The 24,887-nt window shown below is 37.9% G+C and overlaps 1 protein-coding gene across 2 annotated transcripts; it reads left to right on the top strand.

Moving 5' to 3' along the window:
• Positions 1-512: 512 nt before the first annotated feature.
• syndig1l (synapse differentiation inducing 1-like) lies at positions 513-24,404 on the top strand. Of its 2 annotated transcripts, XM_043218589.1 has the most exons (5): positions 513-1,329; positions 2,903-2,950; positions 6,754-7,346; positions 17,186-17,323; positions 20,674-24,404. In XM_043218589.1, exons 3-5 carry the CDS (start codon positions 6,873-6,875, stop codon positions 20,830-20,832), a joined length of 771 nt encoding a protein of 256 aa, XP_043074524.1. In that variant the 5' UTR covers positions 513-1,329; positions 2,903-2,950; positions 6,754-6,872; the 3' UTR covers positions 20,833-24,404. The 2 variants fall into 2 exon arrangements, with proteins under 2 accessions (XP_043074524.1, XP_043074523.1); XM_043218588.1 differs by lacking the exon at positions 2,903-2,950 and having other exon boundaries at positions 514-1,329.
• The last annotated feature ends 483 nt before the right edge of the window (positions 24,405-24,887 follow it).

Below are 24,887 nucleotides of genomic sequence, written 5' to 3'. Positions count from 1 at the left end.
GTTCACAGCTGTACTGTTTATTCGGTCATTAACTAGCCTTGTGCTAAGATAAAGAAACTAAATCAATTCAGTAGCTATTGTACAAAATCATGTTAACCATTTAAAGGGTTGCACCGACTGATACATATAAAATGAAAATATAATAAAAAGTGAGACTGCATCTTGAAAGAATGCGGTCATCATCAGTGCAATGTCAACTTGATCCAAAATGTTAATCTACACACATATACACATATATATGCATGCATATGTATGTATGTATGTATGTATGTATGTATGTATATATATATATATATATATATATATATATATATATTTAAAAAAACATCCTCTACAAAAAATACTTTTCATACTCATTCTTTTTACATGTATGTTCACAAACGACCAAGCTCCCTTTTCACAATCATGCCCCTTCCTCCTAACGGGTTGTCTCTTTATACAGTATAGTAAAGATCCATCTACGCCCCTTTTCCGTGGACCTCTAACTCCTGGAAAAAATAAATAAATACTTTGCCGTAATATTTATCGTCAACATCCCCAGCGGAGCTTTCCTCACAAGATGTGAAATCGATGCGCTTTATAGCCCCAGGATCTTCATCCCACGCAAACCTGCCGTTTTGTGTTTTATATCGGCTAGAGGAGAGTAAACGGAAACACATCGACGCGCGCAGGACACACGGTACATATTTCGCGTCCTGTTTGGAGACCCGCACAACGGAAAGTCCGTTCGCTCCGTCACTGACAGCGTCTTCACATCGTTCTCTCAGAACGAAACATACTTACTTTTATGGAAAGGGAATACAGACTTGCGCACTAATAATCTGAGGTGACTTGATGAATTCATACGAAATAAATAAAATCAAGGAGCAAGAGAAAGATTTTTTTGGTGTGTTTTTAAAGCTTCTGACGAGAAAGTTCGCGCGGTCCTGAACAGCTGCACAGCTTAACTAAAAGATGCGCGCGGACTCAGACTACACTGAGGTGCGGTGTACAGTACGACTCTTTTAAAGCTTCACCGTGCTATTGTCATCAATTTACCTGCTTTTTTTTATCAGGTATTGGCTCTGTTTAGTAAAGGAGGATATCTGTTGCTCGAGAACCGCTTCAACCATTAACGTTTTAGCAGGCTTCTCGTTGTTTCGGCGCTCGTGTTCATCTTTAGAAATAAAGAGGTATTGTTGTTTACCGAGTTTACCGGCGCCTCACGGGCTTCTGCAATGCGAGGCTCGGATTCAGACCGCTTGACATTTCTTTGGAAAGCCATTCGACTGTCAAATTATCACTGAATCAAATCGAATGAGCCGGACACCTGGATTGCTGAGTCGCAAGGTAAGACATGGACATTTCCAAATACGAGGATGAAATTTGTCATAAATATGGGCGCTTACATTCGAACTGTCTCCTGGAATGAACACATATTCTCGGTGTATCGTAAACGCCGAGATGAATTACTGCTACGAGGAATTACAGCCTACTGTAGCCTACAAACGTCTAAATTATAAGCAGTGTATTATACAGTTCGAATACCTATAAAGTACATTTTGGTGCTTTTTTATGCGCTTTTGAGTGAAAAGTTGTCCTGAACAGTTGTTTACAGACACACCATACGTTTTTACTTATTTTATGTTGGCTAATTGTCGTCATTGTAACCATTATTGATATGACAAAATCGATTTATCGTTTCATGCACGATGCTTCTGCTAGTTCAAGTGTACAGTTACCTGCTGTGTAGTACAAGACACTGTCCAGTACAGTTCACGAGGAACATCCAGATAGATTATGCAAGCATATATATATATATATATATATATATATATATATATATATATATATATATATATATATATATATATATATATATATATATATATATATATGCATGCTTTGCTTGCATGTTTTGTATGTGTGTATAGATAGATAGCTATTTTATGTTGGTGTATTAATTTTCATTGTTATTATTTTTAGAATGGATCATTCTCTGCTAGTTAAATGGTAATGGTGTAGGCTTCTGCTAAAGATGCCCAGCAATTATTCACTGTCGTCAAAGGGGAAAGGCACTCTGAAAAAGCAATTGTTCTCTCATCTTCCTGCTCTGATTTACCCTTCATCCACTGGGTGCATGAGTCACGAGCCAGGTTGTATGGCTATGAGTGAAACAACATCAACAGATAATTATAAATATGCAAATTAAATGAACACAAGAGTACAAATAGCCTCTTAGTATTACAAGTCCACATTACTTCGTTCTTCCGGCTCTCTCTTGTACCAACATTGTGCACGGGGAGATTAAAGTGCATACATGAGTAGCAAAAGTTTCCATTATCTATTTTAGCCGACACATTAACACCGCTAAAGTGTTTTCAGCCTCTATCCTATTAGAATTCAGAAAGGCCGAGCCTCATAAGGCTTAATTGACTAAGACACCGGCGAGGGGATTTGATTGCACCTCAGCACAAGGAGGAAGGTGCTATAATCAATGAGGAACGAAAGCATGTTGCACCTCTCTCTGTTTTGGATGGAAAAGAAATGCTATTCACAAACTGTGAGCATTTACTCATTTAAAGCTGCTCTGAAATTTTGTTTTTCTTCAATGTGCAGATTAAGAAACACTATGGAGTGTCACTCGAGAGGTTATTTGTTTGTTCTAAATCAGTCAGTCACTGCAACCACATGCAATAGTTTTATTTGTCTTGCATGAAAATTTTAATATTTGCATATCCATACTAATTACTGAGAAAACCTTCTGCGTTGTGACTTTCTTCATTGGTGACTTTTATAATCCTGTTTAACCCTATTAGAGATAATATGGAAGAGCTGAGAAATCTGTGCATTGTCAATTTATTTAGTAATCATTTGCTGGTTTTAATAGATAAAAGGTCCGTGTTTCTGTATATTTTGACAGTGAAACTGTGTGGGCTGACTCGATTCGAGTTTTACTTCTTCTTGGAAGGTAAACAGCCTTTTTTACCATATTGTTTATTTCTCCCTGTATGGATGCTATTCAGACTCTTATTCTCACCTGACCTTGACAAAGGATATTTTTCACACTTAACAGGTGTTTCTAGAGATGCAAATCTATAGCTGCACACACCACTGTCATAATGAACGGCTAAATAGTGGTTGCCATGATCACAATGTAAAAAAAGATCTTCCCAGTTTGAATGGTTCCAGGAAGGGCTTAAATATTTATTCTTTTCAAATTCCTCTGATAAGATTCCATACGAATCACAAAAGAAAGTAGAAGTGAAATGAACAGTTTATTGTGAACCTTAACGGGTATTTAAAATAATTTGAAGAACTCTCTGACTCAGTTCTGTTTGAAGACACTTATTTGTCATTTAGAAGACACTTTTTATCCTGAGCTGAATAGCTTCAGTCTAAATTATGAAATGAATCATAGGCAATTCTACTGTTCAAACGTTTCAACAGGGCAATTCTGACAAATTACAGCTGCCTACATACTTTTGCTTGCTCAATTGAAACTAGACATAACTATAACATCATCTACAATAATATTGTCATGTGAAATTATGCACATAATTAAAATGCTAGCTGCCTTCAATAAGGCCATAAAATAAAACCCGGAATTCAGTTTCTCCGCAAAGCGCTACATTTAATTTAGTGTTAAATTCAATAAAAGAAAAACAAACACTCATTACCACTGACACATTGACAATCATTACCAGCTGCTTTCAATGGAATGAAATATGCTGTCTCACATTCACAGAAAAGTGTGGAAGCGTATTGCATAGGAACGGAAGAAAAAAAGTTTAAATTAAAATTCCACGACGATTTTCCACCAATGAAAGCGTCCTGCACAACCAATTCTAAAACTATAACTGTAAACACTGAGCTTTCATCTACAAACAACAGCATATGCTAGCATGTTTCATAGGCCAAGGCCTGTCTCCCTTTGACAGGAAATGCTTTAAGGCCATGTGAAATTTCACATTTCCTAGATCCCAATGGCAGTTAGAACCTAAGGGATTTTTTTCTGTTTTCAATTGCCAAGGTGGTGCAGACTACAAGCACAGAGCAGCAGAAATGGAAATTAGGTCTGCTGTGACATGCTAATGCAGTTCATACTGGCATACATGCAGAGTTTGGGCAGTTTTAGCATGGCCTGATTTTAATTGCGAATAACAACACTAAATAATGCTATCAAATGATTAGAGAGCAAAGACGCCATAAATTATAAAGACATAATTGAAACTAATTTAAATTAGTTTACAATATTATATCATTAAAAAAGCTGTGGTTGTCGTTTCATCTGTTTCTCTCTCTTTTTTTATGTTATACAACTTAATTGCTTCAGCCTTATATAACAAGACAGTCCGTGCACACGCTATTCATTCTATACTAGTTTACTAGTGTCTTCCATAAACAGACCTTGTTTGTTTAGGCAGGATGAGAAATGATGACTAGCATGGGAGAGGAAGCCGATGGAGGTGAGGAATGAATCTGCAGCAGCCACTTTGTTGAAGATGCAGGTCGAAACTGTCCAGGAATCAATGCATCAAGACAGAGAGAGAGAGAGAGAGAGAGAGAGAGAGAGAGAGTTAGAGAGAGATTGACATTCAAACTGGAAAGGCTTCTAGAATAACTAATCATCAATCTATTCCCTAATTTATAATTTGATCTCTAGAGACTAGAGCCTCTTTTCATTAGTTAGCTCTGATGGTGTAGTATTATTGCACTGGGAGACCGTGCTCAGTAGATGCTGACTGCGTTGAAATGTGTATTGAGAATTGGGGGAGCTCAAACAATCCGTGAAGCATGAAGTCAGCATTCCTTGATGCATGATCCAACATTTGACAATCCGCAGAGGCCTTGGCACAATCAAATCAAAAGCTCCGAAATAATCTGCTTTCTATCTGATTGTGTTGCTATTTTAATCACAGATTAATGAGGAGAAGGTAAGAGAGGGCACACCAACCACTGTAGCCACACGGCTGTTTCCTCCAATCACAGGAGAGTTATGACAGGATTTAGATCCGAGTACAACTGATGTGCTTAGTTAAAGAGCATCATAAACCTCCAAGGCTATTTAACTTCACATCAGTCATATATTGAAGATACAGATACATATTAGTCTGAGGCTCAGACAGCACGCCCACTGACCGTCTGATGTACACTGCGCACAAAACTGGAGAATAATCTGATTGGCTGACGTTAAACTGCTTGAGTAAGGGCACGTTTTTTTAATTAGTTCACCAAGAAAACCAGGTCCGTTTACAATGCCAGATTGATGCAGTGAGGGAAAACTAATCAATGATTAGTGACATCAAATCTTTTGAAATATACAGTACACAAGAGTTTAGACACTTAATAGATTTCTCCAAGCTAAAAGTTTTCTGTAAAAATGGTTGATTAATTAATTGTACTTGCTAATAATGTGTTGATTCTTCAGTCCATTTCAGCTGAAATAAGTTTTATAATCATGTGAACAGATGGTGGAAACACTGCTTCATCTTGAATAGTCATAGGAAGCTAGAATGCACCACAGTTCACACGCTGCGTGTCATGACACAAACATGCACCAAAATATGAAAAAAAACAAGAAGAAAAGCATTTGTACATTGCTGTAGCTCAGATAGTATGGCACTATGGGTTTGATTAACGGGGAATGCATGCTAAATTGTATACATTCAATGCATTGCATGTTATTTTAGATAAAAGCATCTATTGTGTGCTTAAATGTAACGGATTGATAATGAATGCACAGCAACTGCCTTCATATTTCTACTAAATTCTCAGTGCAACATAAAATTTGGTCATACTTCTAATTACATTATCTAATTACGTCACATACATTATTAACTATAAAATTTAGTTGACAATTTGAAATTGAAATTTAAAGGAATAAAAAAACGACAGTGGATGTTTTCTGTGAAATAACATATTACTTTTAAAAAGAGAGATATCAGAACAAATTGCGTACTATTGCCTCAGTGTTTTCTGTACAGTCATTCACAAGATTGACGTCCCATTATTACTTTTTCATGCCGGTCTATTATTGCAAAATAAATAATGTCAGGCACAAAAGACCATCAAACGAAATTGCAAAAAAAAAAAAAAAAAAAAACCCCACGACAAGACATAAAAAAAAAAAAAAGACAAATAAAATGTACCAGATATGACATTCAGCCAAAGGTCTGCCTATGCAGGACTAACAACATATTTCCACTTCAATTCAATTCTGGATGGCCAGTTAGGCATTTGAAATGGTTCACTGGCCATGTTTGAGTTTGTCTTTGTAAAAAAAGATGTCTGCTTTACCTTCATGGTATATGAGCTCTCAGGCATGCTATTCAGCAGGGTTATCAGTGAGTGTCACGGGGCAGCAGAATGAAGTTAATTGAAATCTGCCTGTCTGATAACCATATTTTATCAGCTGAGTGGAGAGGAATGGGACGTGGTTTTTGAATGCGAATGAAACAGCGGAAAACCAGAGAGAAAACCACTCTCTCCCCAGACTGACATGTACAGCCACTCACTACTCTTTTGCAAAGCCCCTCAATCTGCATTATTTATGTAACAGTCCCTAATAAGAATCTTCACAGATCAACTGTAGCTTAAGCCACTCTTTGTGCCACAGACATCATTGTGTTAACTGCATGGCTGCCTTCCCATTGCCCAGCACCTGTCTATCCTGGCAGTTTGGTCTTATTAAACTTTCCTCTGCATGTGCTCAATAGTCCATGTCTTTGACTCGCGCTCCCTCACTTCTCTCTCCTCTCACTCCTCCTACAGCTCACGGCCTATTGAACACATTAGCACCTGTCACATCAGTCCAGCCAAGGTCATCGCTCCTTCCCTTCATTCTCCATCCGACTGTTAAACACCAAGTCCCAGCGCTCTGCTCTTCTACAATGGAGAGCCTAAGTGAGCTTCAGAACCCTCTTCTGGATAAGAACAGCAAGCACATGGTGATGGCCGACTACGGCTACGGAGGCGACTTCCACAGCAACCAGTACCAGGAGAACATTATAAACTACTTTGTGACTGGTGGAGGAGGTGGAGGAGGTGGCGGCGGAGGTGGGGTTGCGGTCACGGGAGGAAACGGCAAGGCTAAAGCCCAGCTACTGGATGCCACCTCGCTTCACTTGGCGGTGGAGGCCTTTTACAAGCCTAACTTCATCCTTTACAAGGACGACGTGAGCGGCAAGGGCAAGGATTACAAAAGCGAGTGCTGCGAGACCACCTTCATGGAGAAGAAAGACAAGGACGTAGCGGTGGAGACCCCCAGTACGGAGGACCCCCAGGCGAAACTGCTGGACGAAAACGAGGTGAAAATCCAGACGGTGTCTTACGAGGTGGAGGAAGAGGAATACGTGGAGTACGAGGTAAGGTTTCTTTGTAGATGCCGAGTCGAACTTGTGTTGTTTTGTACGGCTGGATTAATTCATCAGGCCCTTGACAGGTGGCCTTAAAGCATCGCAGCTCAATTCTCCCAGGGAACACCAGCTTCTAGTTATAGCCTGCTCTACAATATAAGACCCTATTTGGAAAAGCTTCACATTTCAAAAGCCTGTCCTCCAAAAGGTTTAATTTTCTATTTGGGGTTTGAAATTGCTGTAGAACATCACTTTATGCTCTAGCAACATCTGCTGGCTCTATTGGATCGTGTGTGACAACTACCACTTCAATTTTTCAGCAGATAGGCAAGAGCTAATGAGAGGGGATGGGCAGTGTTCAGCGCTGCTGATGGGATATAATGGTGCTGGATGGGGGTCTGTCACCCTTGAAGCTCAGCGAGAGGAATATGTATTCAGGTCATGTTCAGGATTTAGGGCCTTTCGGAGTCTCACAATGGATGTAGCTCCATGCTGAGCAGCTCCGGCGCTCACTGCAGTTGTCTGATGATATTAAAGACATTCTCTGCATGTGGGGATCGGGACCTCGGTGGCCCAAATGGTGTGGTATATATTCTTGATATGTGCTGTGTTTCACAGTACATTACAAAACGTGTAAACGAATTTACCCCTAAAAGAGGACCTATTGACAATAATGGAATAGAATATACAAAATTATGTTTTCAGAGGTGCATAATGAAGCGTTATGTTTTTATTACCTTAGAATGAGAAGATACATGGAAGATATTTTGCCTTTTTAGTCCTACAGTAGCCCTAAATGGACAAATTGCTCTACAGAGCCCATTTTGTCACATTCGTATTTCTTGGGACTAAAACACTGACACTGATGAACAAAAGTAAAAATATTTGCAATAACATATCGATTTCCTGAAGAATTATGTAAATATTCTTGCTTAATTTACGTTTGTAAGGAAACCTCATTGCGTGACTGGCGTGTGTCTGCTTTCTCAAACATCTTTTCTCCGTGTCGGCGTTTCTGCGTGCAGTTTGAAAACTCACTGCTAGATGCCGCTAAAATTAAAACACTGCACCTTTAAGCAATAAAAAAAATTAATTAAGCATATAATGCAAACAGAACCACATTGAACAACTAAAATGTTTCGTTTTTAAATGTTAGAAGTCAATTTAAGTATTCCTTTTAGCAATTGTGATGTTTAATTTTAATTTCACTTATGAGTTATCGTCCTTAAAATTAAATTAATTATTGGCCAGCATCAGACAGTATTTTAATATTGGTGTATCTGTATTTTTATTATATGGTGAGTGACATTTCTCATTACAGCTTTTTACTGATCACAGCATGTGGCACAGTAGGCAATTTAAAGATAAATGCGGATGCACCAATATTACATTTTTGCCGTAATTAAGTTATTAACTTTTTTAATGGAATATAAATATAAAAACAGAATATGTGCAACTAAATATCCATTATCAGCAATACCAGTCGATGTTTCACAATGGCTGCTGCAAAAATGTACAGATTTTCTCAAAAATCAGCACAGATGTGAATGAAAATAAACAAGTCACCAGATTCCATCTGGGGCTGAGTTATGTCAAATAAAAGTCATTCCAGTGAGCAAGTGTGAGATCAGAACGATTCATCTGAATGGCTAATGATTCATCAGGTTCACACAGTCTCTTTACATCTCATAATAGGATATTCATGAGCATCCTTTGAGAGATAATTCTACAGTGCATTAGTAATATCCCTGTGACATTGAGGCTTGTGTTTCTTCATTTGTATTCTATAGCTTTAAGATTCCTTGTTCTTCCTCTGTGGCAATGATAAAGTGAACTCGGGAGTTTGCCTCTAGAGACACCTCTGTTGTTCCCATTCTTGTTCTTTATTCTGAGTGTTGTGAAATAGATCTTGTGTGCAACAGAAAAGTGTGAACTGTGCCTCAGTTGTCCTCACTCTTGGAAAGCGTGCGCACACACACACACACACACACACACACACACACACACACATCTGTCAGAGCTTCTTGTTTGAGGAGGGATTGACAGCAGATCCCATTTGGACCATTTCCTCTAGTGAAAAATAGGCACTAATAGTCCTAGTATTTTTATTTATTTATTTAGGTTTTCTTTTTTTATAGAAGTAACAGGATGTTATGAAATCAGTATTTTATCTTCTTAAACCCCAGTTGATGCCTTTAAAGCCAATTTAGTTCCTTCTCAGATTTAATCGCCCTTTAGAAAGAATGCAGTGAGGACAAATTATCCAGTAAATATTAAATAAGAAACTGTCACATCGCTTTCAACAGAGAAGTGTCGAAATGGCTAAATTGCAATTTTTAAGAGATTCCCATCAGCGCATATTAACTTAAGAATCCTCAGTGAGCCTCCTTTAAATGAAAAGATGATGATGATTATGTTGATGGATGGTTCATGCTCATTATCCATGTTGTTTTTGATAAGCTGAACTTAAATGTTGTAAGAATCTTTATCTAGACCATATGCAATCATTTGCAAATCCTAAAATATCCATTTTCATGCGGTGCACTATGATGTTAGGATGCCAAAATTCACCTTGTGTACGTAAATGTAGGAGCCATGTATAATCTTTACTCTCTGTAGTTTTAAACTAAAGGTGTTTTCAGATGTATTAAAATTCTCTCTGATATTAGGCAATGGTTATTTAAATTTTATGAACGATGACTAATAAATTACTATAAAAGCAAATGTAACAAAAGTTGCAGACTTTAAATTTCCATTGAAGGCACCACAACATAATAATAGATATTCAAGGTATTTGAGATCTGCTAAAGAGTTCTTTTAACGGTGTTTTTAACTTTGAGATAGTGCTGCATGACATTAAAATCAAGCGTTTAAAAAAAACTTAAGTAATGAGCCTTACTGTGAAAATACCTTGTAACCATGACTTATCATTAAGTATATGTTTTTAATATGATCAGTTGTAGATGCCCTAACGCTGATTTGCTAATGATCTAACAGCTGGAGACCCTTTGATGATTGGCAATCTGTACCACTGAACTTTCCAGTCAATAATATCATTCGTTTTCTTTGCCATCCATTTGATAACATCTGCCTTCGCACACCATCTGTGTTACTGTGCCTTCAAATGAATAATTGCCTTTCAGTTGTTAGTGTAGTCATTACACTTGGGCAAAGTTTTCAGAGTATGCGTACGTGTCCAACTGGTCAAACTTTGATAAAATGCGAGGAAACAGCTGATAAAACAGGCAAGAAATTATTTCTCTCTTAAATGTTATTTCTTTGTAGAAAACAGAACGGAAAAGCAGCAGTGGAGATGTTTGAATTTTATTCAGTAGTCAACGAAAACTTGCTCTGATGATTGACTGTGAAAAAGCAGAAAAGGCTGCATTGAGTTTTCGGAGTACAGTTGTATACTGTCAAACTGTCTTAATTTCTCTCTTTCCGCCTTGCAAACAAACTCTCACAGTCGAGATGTGGCCTCACAAATATGTCCATTCTGACAGAAAGAAAGACGAATAAGTTCTTCAACCTCTAATCATATTCTGCTGAAGCTTTGATGCACCTGCAGTTTCCAGCTTGCCGGATGCCAGTCTTGAGATGAATTTCAGGGCGACGTCAAAACATCAGCCGCTTATGTGGTTTTATATAAAGCTCCTAAAAGACATGCAATAAAGCAGCCTTTCAGGGAGCAAGCTAAAATCAAAAGGCAAAAATTTCTTTGCAAATATAATTTTGAAAACATCATAAAGTAAATAAATAAATTTTTATATATATATATATATATATATATATATATATATATATATATATATATATATATATATATATATATATATATATATAAAAAGACTTTCAGATGGGTTTTAGTACAAAAAAAGTGAAAAGCATCATTGATCATCATTAAAAGCAGGTTTTAACAGTTTCGGAACGTAGTTCAAACGTTAACATAAGCTATGTTTCCATCCAAAACTACAAATTAAACTTTGGAATATCACACAAAAAGTTTGCCAATAAAGCATCGTTTCAAACCAGTTCTAGAGAACAAGATCTTCACTTCCTGATTAAGTTGCATTTTATTTGCTGCAGTATAGGAGAGGGCACTGCATATCATATTTTTTATATACAATAAATTACAAGCTTCAGAGCCTGTAGACGAAACTTGGCCATTTTATCTTATTTTCAGCCTGCTCTTTAGGAACACAGTTCTGTGAGTCAATTACAATAAAGCACTTAAAGCTGCAGTCTATAACTTTTGGCTCTTTAGTGGCCAATAAACAGAACTGTGTACGTCTTGCAGAAGAATATTGCAGCCGGAGCTACTCGTCTCTGGTTATGTCTCTGATGAATCGCGCAGGTATGAGGCTACTCCTCATCAGTAACTCCCTGAACAAGTCTAAAATAGTCTGAATATAAACACTTATAAAAGGTGTACTGCAGTGATTCATGACCAGCCAAAAACACAATTTGGAAAATGGATGGACGGTGTACTCACTTTGCTGCGAAATCAGATTGGTCTGTTGGTTGGTCCAGTTTTATGCTGCCCCAATGCAAAAATCACGCGGCTTTTTCATACACATTAAGGAATATATTCTGTAAATGTGTTTCCTCTGTAGTTCATGCACATCTTTTCCTATCGGAGCCTACTTAGCTGAGTGCATACGTTTTTTTTTTTATGTGCATTTTTAGAATTTATGCACATCTTGGCATTTTCATCCAACGTTTTTTTTTTTTTTACGCGATATCTGAAAAAGCTCATGAAAAAAGGTGGATGGAAACAGCTATTGAACAACTTATGGTGTTCCTCTTACACTCCTCTGTAGCCTAAATGAAAAGCTCTGGCACCAGGCAATTAATTAGTCTTTAAATTATTAAGACCCACAGAACTCTGTCAACACTAACCCATTCTTAATCTCATTACTGCTACATTGTGGGCGAGAGGGTACGCCGAGTTCCCAGGTGATCAAAGGCTATTTACACAGACTGAAGATAAATGAGCTTGCTGTGTATTCCACAGAAAATTAATTTATCATAACTGTTGATGGATAGGTTTGCAAGAGTAAACATCGCAAAATGTATTACTGTACTAATGTATCTCAGTTATGAGGTTGCAAATATCAATTACAAGAGTTTATCCCAGGCTTCTGTATCGAGCTCAAGTACTCATAAATTACTACTACTGCCTTGAGCTTTTTAAAATAATATTCTTTAAGCCTCTATCAACAAGCATTTGCCATCAAACATCAGCTAAATCAGTGGATCCTGGAAGAGAAAAGTAACACGCTTGGAAAAATGGAAAAATTATTATTCTTTTCTGCACGTCAGCCTGATTATTTGCTCAGAGATTGAGAATCCCACAGTGGTCCTTGAACACAGGTCATGCCGTACGTAAGTGTGGTGGGGGTCTATAAATCAGCCGGGCTTATTAACAGCTCACTAAGTCAGTATTTTTTATTTGTCTAGCACGCGCTAGACGTTAATCAAAGCCCCTGATGAATTATATCCTCATGACCTGCTGCTGAAATGCTGCCAGCACCTGGCATGACACAACTTAACTACTCTCCAGCACGAGCCAACTGCTTATAATCTCTGAACAGTCCCATTAAAAATGTATGCGGCTGTTTTCAGCGACGCTATGACACCTGCCGGGACAATGACCTCCCAACGACATCGCTGATGCAGTTACTTGCCCCTTTGTTGGGATATAATTGCCTTGGAGAGCTTTTCACCTGACAGCTCTTTTATTCCATGGCCCACCTATTCCTGCTCCCTCCCCCAACACCTTTCCATCAGTTTACCGGTTGCTGTTTAGATCGCCTCATTCACTTTCCATCCTCAACATCAATTTCCATTTGTGCAGCTCTCCCTACAGACTGCTCGAAGTCAGACAGATGTGAAGGGAGACTGCGGCAAAGGAAGAATTCATAAATTCTATGTTTGTGCAGTTCGGAATGAAACTGCACGAGTAGCGTTTTGCTTTATGAAAGGGCAAAAACCAAACCTGAACTAATTTCAGTTTAGTCTCGTGGTGAAAAGTCTGGTCCTTATCGCACCTTATTGTAGCCAAGAACTGTCTATTCGGACAGGAGTCCGCCTAAGTTCAGAAAACAAAACAGGATGTTCATTTTTGTTCATGGATATTCTGTTCAGCTGAAACCTTAAAACAAAAATCTGATGCCATTAGCCTTGCAAACTTTGGCACATACAAGAGTTCTTTATCAAAAGTGCTCATTATATAAACCCACTAGCTTCTGAACATAGCTTCAGCAGACTTATTAAAAAAAATAATTGGGCAGCACTCCGACATAACGGCCACAAACAACAATTATCTCTGTCCAAGCGCTTTGGAAAAATGGAGATAAGAAACTAAATTGCCAAATTTGAAAGAGCAGATGTTGCTGATGCTATGACACGGTACAAATAATGCTAAATGGTATCTCAAATGTAGAGGTTTCCTTTAGTTATAGTGCCCCCTAGCACTGGAAGATAATCGCTTTATATCTTTAAAATTATTTGCAGAATTGTACAACGTTTTGTCATGAGGCTTTTAACCTGATATGAATCAAATTAACAACAACGATTTTCAACACACGCGCAGCAAATCAGATCAAAAGTGTGGATTTCAGAGCTTGTCGTTTTTTTGTGAGCATCAGATCGGGCTGTGGGAAGTATGCCATTTGAGGATAATTTCAGTTTGACATGAAACAATATTACTCTTATTACGCTGCGATGAAAACGTGTCGGACAGAATAACTGGAATTTGGATAGATTTGATTAAGCAGCTAATTACAAATGTATATGGATTCAATTTCCCCTGCGCCAAAGGAGGGCACTCATCCAGAGCCCTCACACATGACACACACATAATAAGTTTGAAAGCGCTGACATCGATCACCTTGAAAACGAGATGAAGTCCTATTAGCTGAGCATTGGATTGCAAGAGAACAGAAAAGACGGGCAGAAGGACAGGGCTCATCGTGCTCATGCTGGGGGCGGCATTTTGGTAACATAAATTACACGCTTTCCTTCCTGTGCCTCCTGCCACCCTGAAAGGATAAAACCATCCATTAATCTGTCATTACCTGTCAGGAAACTGGCAGGCAGTGACAGCATCTGCCGTCACCCCCCACCCACCCGCTTTCAAGAGAGGCACCTGAGAGGTAGAAGGTGGGCTTATCGGGGGCCAAGCTGTGGGACTCTGGCTCTGGGGCTTAAATGTTTGACACTGCTGCCAGATTACTCACATTCAGCTTAGATCACTAATAACATAATACACAAATTTCATGCCTTTCAGCTGAACGCTGAGATGATGAGATTGTTTTTTTGGCTTATCTGTTTTTATTCCATTTTTTTGGTTAGTTCAATGCATTAAGCGTTTGAATTCATGCAGGATACTTATTTGTGTCATTTTTGAACATGTTAAAACATTTCAGTCTCTGTACATTTTTTGAGGCTAAAAGTGGGCGGAGCCGGATTTATTATCTTGGCATTGCGTAAAAAAATTGCGTCTTGAAAAATATTAAATGGAGAAAGAGTTACAAAAAAGCAGATATATATATATATAAACCCTCTCACAGTTGTCATGAAGAGAAAAATCTGTTGTATAGACCAGAACCACTTTTTTGTACCAGGCTGTAAACATTTTTTTCTGCTGTAAAGTTGGGCATTTTATACAGTCTATGGGACTGACTCCCTTTTGGAACCAGCCTCCAGCGACCAGTCGATGATTTTCTATTTTTTAGTCACATACTGCACCTGTTGGCGATTCACGATCCTGCTGTGTGAAAGGAGTCCTGAAACATATATTGGTGATGACCTACAGCCAATGAAAGAACAAGATACAGAGCAGTGGGACGTTTGGGGAGGAGTTCTATGTAACTCAGTTTGCTGACCAGTGTTTGCCAAGTGAATTGTGCCATGACAACCTCTCCAAAACACTTGTATTTTACCACCACATTTTACCAGGTTTGGTTGCAAAAACATGGCAACCCTGGACGAGGCAGTGTTGTCTGCGATTCTTCCTTTTGTGAAGTCATGCTGCATGTAACCTCTTGTCACCGATCCATCGTGCATATGTGAACACAGCAATAACTAGATGTTACCCCAGATAGTCATGCAGTGGAAAAACAACAGTGACCCCCACGTCTTTGAAAATCGTGCAGTGTAAACTTTCAGAACCACAACCTAAACTAAAACCAAACCTATGAATTGCATTGTATCCACTACATAGCCAATATATACACAATGTGAATTAATACTAATAAATACAACAAATAATATTGCCAGACATCCAGTAGTTATTGGTATTCCAATATACTGTGCATCCCTATACATACATAACTATAATGGTTTTTTTTTTATTGCTGCAGCGATGATCTACAGTTTCTAAAAAGTATGCCACATCCTTCAAAGCCTAGCATTCAAAACCAATCCACAACAAAAGGAATTGCTTTCAGAACTGATTTGCAGGTCTGCGTTTGCAAAATGATGTGATAATGACACTATTTTGCAAAGCGAATCAGGTGCTAAAACTATGCACATATAAACAATGCTATCAACTGGCGTAGTTCATTCGCAAGTTCCCACGCATGGCTTCACTTTAAAAAAACTAAACTGCTTGTCCACAGAACACAACAGACTGAAATATTTATATCCTGTTATGTAACATCAAGTTTGGTTATAAGCAATGAGAAAAAGTGTAGGTGTGACAATTGGTTATACGGACTGATATTTGTCAGATTTCTTCAGCAGGAATGACAAGGAAATGTCAGTTTCCTCAATTTCTGAAACTCAAACACAAAACAGTATTTTGACTATTGCCGAGAGATGTACCAGACTATATGGCAAAAAGCATAATATCCATGTGCACAAGCCACTTCACCCCCTCCTTACGGAGAAATCCAATCTAACATCTCATGTTATTTTATAGAGAGGTAGGCCTATTATTTTCACAGATAAAACCCCTGTGACAGAGCTATCCTTCACTGCTGATGATTGCAGCTTATTGCTGTGAATCAGTACAGAAATATTTTCCTAACAGCTTTCCTCTTGGCACACTCTTCAACGAGGCTGCGGTATTTTTAGTTACTCGAGTGAATCACTTGAATCAAAGGAGAGAACTGACAAACAATGAAAACTTCACTAAATGTTGTGGAAATGCTGCAGATTCAGTGTAGGCTTTGTCAACAACACGTGTAGGATAATGCTGATTGTCACAGAAAATTATTCATGATAATCTGTGCTAATTAAATAAAAAGGAAAAGAAAAACTGAAAGGAGAAAAATTATGAAATACAGGCCAGTGAAGTAGATTGAAGGGGTTTCAGATATGTTCAAAATGTGAACATTTTTTTTAAATTATACATTTAATTTTTTATATTTTTCTGTACACTGGGCCTCAAAGAGTCAGCAAGTTTTAAATATTATGTAAATATAATTACTGAACTAATGACTTATAAAAAGGAAATAAATGCTGTTCTTTAAACTTTGTATTCAAACTAACAAACAAAAACACTGTTTCCAGAAGATAAGTAATTTAGAAACACTACTGTTTTCATAATGCTAATAATAATAATAATAATAATAATGAATAATAATATCTCCAGAGCAGTAAAAAGCATATTAGATTTCTGAAAGATTCTTTGACACTAAATACACACTGCTGTAAATTCAGCTTTTCCATTACAGGAAGAAATAAATTAAAAAGAAATTTAAGATTTCTTGCCGACCACATTTGTTCAAAAACATTAAAAAACCTTACTTCACATTTCTAACAATCCTGTAATCCAGACTCCGTATACATCACTTGAAAAAAATTGAAATAATTTGACTGAATCTTCTCTCTGGTTATAGACAGATTGCTCCAGCGACAGCGAGAGCGAGGACAACTTCATCGTCATCCCTCCTCGTGATCACCTGGGCCTCGCTATCTTCTCCATGCTCTGTTGCTTCTGGCCTCTGGGCATTGCTGCTTTCTACTTTTCTCAGGGGGTAAGTGCAGAGCCCACCAACCAAATTCACAGCCTAACCATTAAACCTGCTAAAAATCTGCTACAACACAAGAGACAGACAAGATGAATTCATCAACACTTTTTCAGCTGTGCCCTGAAAAGAGTTTGTGATCTCTTTCAGCTTCCTCTAATAATACGGAACAGGTGCCTCATTATAAAACCCATCATACGAACAAACGGCTCTCCTTTGTGTGATTGTAAAATTATTATGCACTCTCTAATATAAATAGTGTAAACATGACTCCACAGATCAGATGGGTGTAACGAGCACGGGCCGAACGTTTGCAGCTCCTTTTTCACATTCAAAGCTACTTTGGAATGAGCCTTTTTATTCTTATCTATAGTTCAGTCCGCGGCAGACACAGCCAGAGTGAATTATTTTGTCAGGAGCTAAGTGAATTCTCCCAGAGTAATTATGATGATGGTGGTGTTGTTCAGTGAAGGTTCTCCAGAATGCAACTTCAGTGTGTGCGCGCGTGTGAGGAGGATGGAAATGAGATCCGCTGAAAATGTGAATGTTTTTGTCCCGTCTCCTGGCTTGGAATATTCCTCCGAGAACATCCTGAACGGATTTTCTCACCTTCCCCGCGGCACAGGGTTGAATGTTCATGAGGAATGTCGCCAACCATTTGCAGGCAATTTCTCCTACCTCTAAGCATCCACCTCTGTCTCACTCCTACAGACTGAGAAAATGTCTTTGTCTTCATTTTAGAACTAATGAAGCGCTTGGAATTGCATAGGACTTTGAGGAAGTTGATAAAAATATCAGTATTAGTTCTACAAAAGACCATTACACATACAGTACAGTGTAGGGCTATGTAGAATTTATCTGCATGGTTTTCGGTTTCTTGGTTATATTCGATCCCAGACTTCATGTATTTAAGCTTAAATGGTTCAAATTAAATGAAGAAGCACCAATATAACAACTGCATAGAACATGGATGGATGGAGAAGTCTGACATTTTAATATATATGAAGGCTACTCAGAGATGCCCAAGAACATTTTTGAACATTCATGAATGCATTAATTATAATAATATTTAGTTATTTAGCAGATGCTTTTATCCGAAGCAAATTACAAATGAGGACAAAATGAAGCCATCTGAAACAACAAAAGAGCAATGATATGCAAGTGCTGTAACAAGTCTCAGTTAACAAGGTCTTTTTTTATTATATGATAAATAGAAAGAAAACAGTCAGAATACAAAAAGGGGTGGGTTTTTTTAAAGAATAGAATTAACATAGAGTTCTAGAGTTAAATAAAGACGGAGAAGCCGATTCTTTAATTGAAATGGACAACTTAAAATATGATAAAAATATAAAAGTATAAATATTGATCGTGAGCTAATCTAATGACGCACACCTGCAAATACATTGTGAATAATATGCAATATGCAGTAGATGCATCTTCAAATTTAAAAATAAAAACAAATGTGCAGAAAGAGGTTAACATGGCGACGCAGCTAGTGTTCCAGCACTGGCGTGTCCAAACAACCCATTATTGACCGTCACAAGGCGTAGGAGAGGAAATCGATAATGTTTTCCCTGGACTACAGGGTCAGATGCAGTGACAAAGAGAGCAAGATGCCTCCCACAGCGGCAGACATGTGTGACTGGCAACTCTTTCCATTTGCTCATGAGGATACTAAAATAGACACCAGATTCCAAAGGGTCATGACACAAATCACACAAAGAGACTGTTCAAAGCATGTTTGCTTGCTTACAAGTAGCGGACACCATGCTGTGGGGAAATAAGACAACGTTGTGTATAATAGAGTGGGTTTAGTTATCTGCACGTTCTACAAAAATTCACCCTGTTAAATTCATGCAGCCCTTGAGCCATGTTCTTGGTAAATGAGCATCATAGTAGAACTTAATTATTAATTTGAACGGGGAAATGGATTGATTAAACTATTACACGAAGCTCCATAGGCCTCGCTATTAAAGAAATTAAGACGGCGTGATGCTCCCTTTTTAAGCCTAATAGCTCTCAGCACAGCGTACTTCCAGCATGGGGTTAAATGGAAACTGCAAACATTAGATAAGGACATTCATTGGCGCTTCAAGTCACATGTCGTTTCTTTAAGACGCACAGGGGGAAATAGTACAAGACTGAGTGTTTTACTCTACAAAGCAACTGTGCTGCTATTTACCGAGAGAATTGCAACAGCTGCATCACGAGCAAAATTGTATTTTCTTCTGATCTCTGTATCGCATTTTGCTCATCCCTCCTGACACCAATGTTTATAACAAGAAAGCAACAATGCTAGAAGTTAGTAGTTGACAAACACAACATCTGTGCAATGCCGGCTACTGCTTTCCCTCGCATCTCTGCTGCATCACTGATCGTGACGGAAACCTCAAAAGGTGCTTTTTAGGAAGGTTTACAAGGTGAAAGCGGCAGCGACAAAGCAAATGACAATTATAACAAAAACACAAATATCAAGTGTTCCCAATGGGGAAAAAAAAAATCAAAAAATCAAAAGATCTTTAATGAAAAAAGTACATAAACGGTACAAGTGCTTTGTGAAATGAATATATTTACTGAAGCTGTGCCTAACTTTTTTAAAAGATATTGGTTCGATTTGCAAGTTGGCCATAAGTCAAATATTTCTGAAAAATTTTCACGCATCTGGGTTTAATGCATTCTCATTTAATACAACACAAATGGAAATGATAACGATAACAATAACAACAACAATAACATAATATCATTTAATTTGTTATCTTTGTTTTCTACATTTTAAAACTTTACTTTGATTTATTATGATTAAGGATATAAACAGATCCTTTTTATTGTTCATTTATATTCTGAGTTGATATTCTTAATAAACATAATCCAACCGCAAAAAGGCAAAGGCAAATCTATATCGGTTCTTTGTTTCACCTACAACAGCAACTAAAAGACAAAAAAAATGTCCACATTTTTGAAAAGTGAATTGAAGACATTTTAATGTTTATTAAGACTCCACGGATATCCTGCTTGCTGAATATGTCCAGAATTTAGCTTTATTTTCTGTTTTAGATGCATCCAGCCGTCTATTCACATAGCTACCTAAAAGGCTGCTTTAATTTTTTATACATTCAAAAAGGTACTTTTCTTTGTGACACTGCCCTTCAAAGTGGGTCGAATGGATTTTTAAAATGTCGTAAAAGCGTATGATGTTTCTCTCGGCACTGTGCGTAAGAACATTTCCGATATTCCATTCAGCCCTTAGCATCATCAAGGAAGCACTATATAGTTCAATGCAATTTACCCTTGAATGGAAAACAGGTCAATGTATCCCTTTGATCTTGCTTCTTTCTCACCATTCCCTTTCTTTGTTCCAGACCAGCAAAGCCGTGACCAAGGGAGACTTCCCATTGGCCAGCATTGCATCTAGACGAGCCTTGTTCCTAGCCGCTCTCTCCATCACCATTGGGACGGGGGTCTACGTGGGCGTAGTGGTGGCCCTTATTGCGTATCTGTCCAAACCAGGCCACATTTAGCACAGCCAGAGGAGGACTACAGAACTCCACGCTACTACACAACCGTCTTTTTCTAAATGTCTCATTCTCATCCCTCCCCGTGGACTGCCTGTCCGCCCAAATCAGAGAAAGGGATGAACCAGAAGAGGATGAACCAGAAGAACTGGGGACTTTATCACCTCAGTCATAATATATAAATGTAAGCTTCACCTTGTGTCACACCACACTGGATAAAACTTAACTAAGTCTGAGAGCAGTTCAGGTGAACTACCGACAAATAAGCAATCCAATTAACCAAACCCAAAGGGAAGCTATTCCAAAGGACACATGTAAGGATCAAAAGGGACTAAGTGCCCTTGGATTTGTTTTTCCCTTTCCAACTGTGCTTCGTTCCGAACCTTAAAGAGAAGTCAAGTCGTTCTCCGTTTCTCTCTCTCATTACTTACTTACTCCGTTAAACCCTGTATATGCGTGTGGCCCAATTAAACCAGCACTGCTGAATATACCAACTGCAGTCTGTGAGCACCATTAAAAAGGACAGAATGTTGTCCGAAGAAACACAGCTTTGTATGTTATAAAAGGCGAATGTGGAGGTCATACACAAATGCTTATAATCACGAAACAGAAATGCAGGACAAGAAATAACTAAGACGATGTGGTCCACATCTATGAACTGAAATTCATCTGTGAAATTCAGCACCACTTATATACAACCTGTATGTCGTCCCCACTTGTTTAGGGCTGTATGCTTTGTGTTGTATATTCTTTGTATTTTGTTTTGTCTAAAGTCCAAATCTTCATTTTGACCCAACATAGGCTCCAAGAGTTATGTGATTGTAGAAAAACGAGATAACAAGGAAAACAAATGTTTATTTTATACCGGTAAGGATTTGCTTGACTTTGACAGATTCTCCCAGACGCCTGAACTGAACATAAATGAAATGACTGTACATGTGGATGGTATGGCGGCGTGTCCCTTCACTCCCCAGATGCATCACTTAATGTCTCATGATTTCAAAAACAAAAAATGCTGGCAAAACTCACAGACAGGTGGTTGAAAAATACACTATATACTTTCCTCAAATCCTAAGATGGATGTTTGAACAAAAAGGCAGGTTTTGTTTTCTGGTGAAAGGGACTCAGATTGAATCGATTAATAATGTATTGGATGTCTCGAAGCTCGCAGGCATGAGAACGAACACACGGGGGATGTTGAGTTAAAGGTCACCTAGTCTATTTCAACAATAATGGAGACTGAATCTGGTGTAGTCATCCGCATAAGAACTTCAAAACATGAAAACTATGGGTTCTCTGGTGGCTAAATAGTGATTCAGGGTTGACCTAAATTTCTATGGTACAGACCTCCGCTGGAAACCATCAGAAATGAAATGGGCCGCATTTTGCTTCCCATGGTGATTTGATATACCCAATAGCAATGAATACCCTGATTCTACACAAGCTTAAATATTTACAGTGTGACGCCTTTAAGAGGTTGGATTCCCAAAAACATACACAAGTATAAAACTCTTTCTTTTTCAGAAGATTATTGCAAGTAACCTCTTAAAGTTAGACTAAACTCTAGCCTCAATTTATTCTTAAGAGAAAAAAAAAAACTACTCTTGAAAAAATTCCACAGGACTAGGCACAAAAACAGAATACCTCACTTACAGTACTTACACAACTTACAGGTTGCAGATGCTTTCTTTTTGATTTCTGGAGAAATAAATTGACAAGGACTTGGTGTGGTGATCCATTCATTGTGAAAAAGCAAACAGGTAAAGATCATGCATTACAGTCTTCATGTTAAATTGTAAGTACAACTGAGCAACAGCAAGGAACAAGCTGTAATTGGACTTAAGTTACTTCTGCCTGGAGTGAAGTATCATTATTGCTATTATTATACCGATGAATTATTTCAATGTGTAAAAAACGCACATTGGACATTGGACATTGGACACTGTAATAAAAATACAATAAAAAAAATACAAAAAAAGGCAACAGATCAGAGAAAATGTGTACAGAAGGACAGGTTTCTATTGGTGTTACCCTTACACTTAATTCGTATGACACCAAAACGAAGCACCTGAGAATAAAAATAAATTCTCATTTCAGAAGTTTTGTAGGTTTTTATCCAAATACACCACCCTTCACATACTTGAAATAGTATGTAGCAAAATGCACAGCAGGGATAAATAATGCCTGTATGGCTAAACGCAAACCTCTGCTGCTTCCTCTGAGCCTGTGGTGCATAGCACACACTTAAGACCTGCCGGTTTTGTTGCGGTCTCTAGCAAATGCATTTCCACTGCAACCACCAAAGCGTTGAAAGCCAACGTGGGACACTTGCAGTCTCTCAGCGCAGGTCATGCATTAGTCATACCTGACATTTACGGTTCACAATTAGCTTCCCATAATGGCTTTTTCCGTAGAAGTGTCTGGTCTCTGGAGCATAGCTGGAAATAGCAATCGTTTTTTACAAATAACACTGTATGCTACTTTGCAACCACTGAAGCTTGACCAAGCAAATCTTTGCTATTTTTAAGCGCGGCGAAAATAAGATTAACACTTGGGTTACCAACCACAAATTAGGGTATCACACATGCGAAAACTTAAATTGGCTGAAATGAAAATGGGTTTTATTTTCCGTCAAGGTCTCAATTGATGCTAACATGCTATCAAGCCATTTATGTTTTTTTTTCCCCCCTCGTGTGTTTGCATCATTAATTTCTAAATGACCAGTGTCAGTGTCTGCCCTCCCTTGATTGTGTGTCAGCCAGGTCCTTTCCCCCCCCATTTTACGTTTCCATAGTGACTAGTCATTTTCAGATGTTCATTTTATACCACATGCAATGACCTACACTGTAAGAATGCTGAGATTAAATGTGCGTTTTACCTTTGAACTTAGATTGCAATCATCTCTATCTGCTTTGTGTTTTGTCATTGACATTCTAATGGAGGAATGTCTGCTTCAATGAGAGAGAGAGAGAGTTAAGTGTTTATAAAGAATTTCAGTGTTTTCCTGGTATTGTAATACTTTTTGAGTTTTCTCATTCATGATCAGAATGTGCTTGTGAGACAGTTACAATGTAAATACTGCAAACTAAAGACGAGATGCAGCGGTATAAAATAAATAATTTCAGACAAAAAATGAACTTGTATCTGTTAATGCAAAGGCTGGATGTGTTTTTGCCTTTTGGGAAAAAAATACAGTGTGGTCCTCATGTGTGAATCTCTCTTGTCAGGAACAAAACGCTAGTCAGACTAAACAGAAGGATGAGTCATATTCGAGCATAGCAGAGGTGTGTATGGAGGTGTGAGGATGAAGCTTCATGTTTTTCCCCCCTTATTTTCCATATATCAACATCTACAAAATCCTTCAGTGGGAAATCATCGAGCAATGTTATATATTTGCAATGCGATTAGTTCAATATACATTACTTAAATTCAGCGATTGTAAAGCCAGTCTGACACAAATTTGTTTTTGAATAGCTTGTGGTTTTGTAGGCAATACAACAACATTCATTTACGGAGTCGGATGAATTGATTATTAAATAAATAACTGGCCTCAAGGGCTGAATCATCTACAGACCACACGCAGGGATGCGTTTGAGTATTTGATTACAAATGCAATCAGCAAAACAGAAACTGTTATGACAAATGGGATTTTTTTTTTTAAAGCATTCATAGTAAAATGTTACTGGGGTTAGGGATTTTTCAATCACATTTAAGTCGAAGGTTAAAATGAAGGTTCACCTAAATCTGAAATCTGGTTCTACAACCCTAATAAAAACTGCACTGGATAATTTGTTTTATCCCATTCAAAATGGGTATTAAAATCTGTACGCTAACATCTATACGCTATAGAACATTGCACAATTCCCAACTCTGCTATCTGACGTCATATGCTTCTTCTGAAGATGAACTGAAAATTAATTGCATTATTCTTGTGGTGAAAGAGGTTTGCCACATATTGCTACAGCATGTGTACTTAATGTTTGCGAATGTTAGGTTAAGTATGAGCACGTGTAATCGTTGAGGCAATATGTGGAAATACACTTTTTTTTATTTTATGATTT

Source organism: Puntigrus tetrazona, chromosome 20 (assembly GCF_018831695.1).
Source record: "Puntigrus tetrazona isolate hp1 chromosome 20, ASM1883169v1, whole genome shotgun sequence".
Taxonomy (NCBI): Eukaryota; Metazoa; Chordata; class Actinopteri; order Cypriniformes; family Cyprinidae; genus Puntigrus; species Puntigrus tetrazona.
The sequence above is the reverse complement of the archived record's forward strand: the minus strand, read 5'-3'. Positions and strand labels throughout refer to the sequence as shown.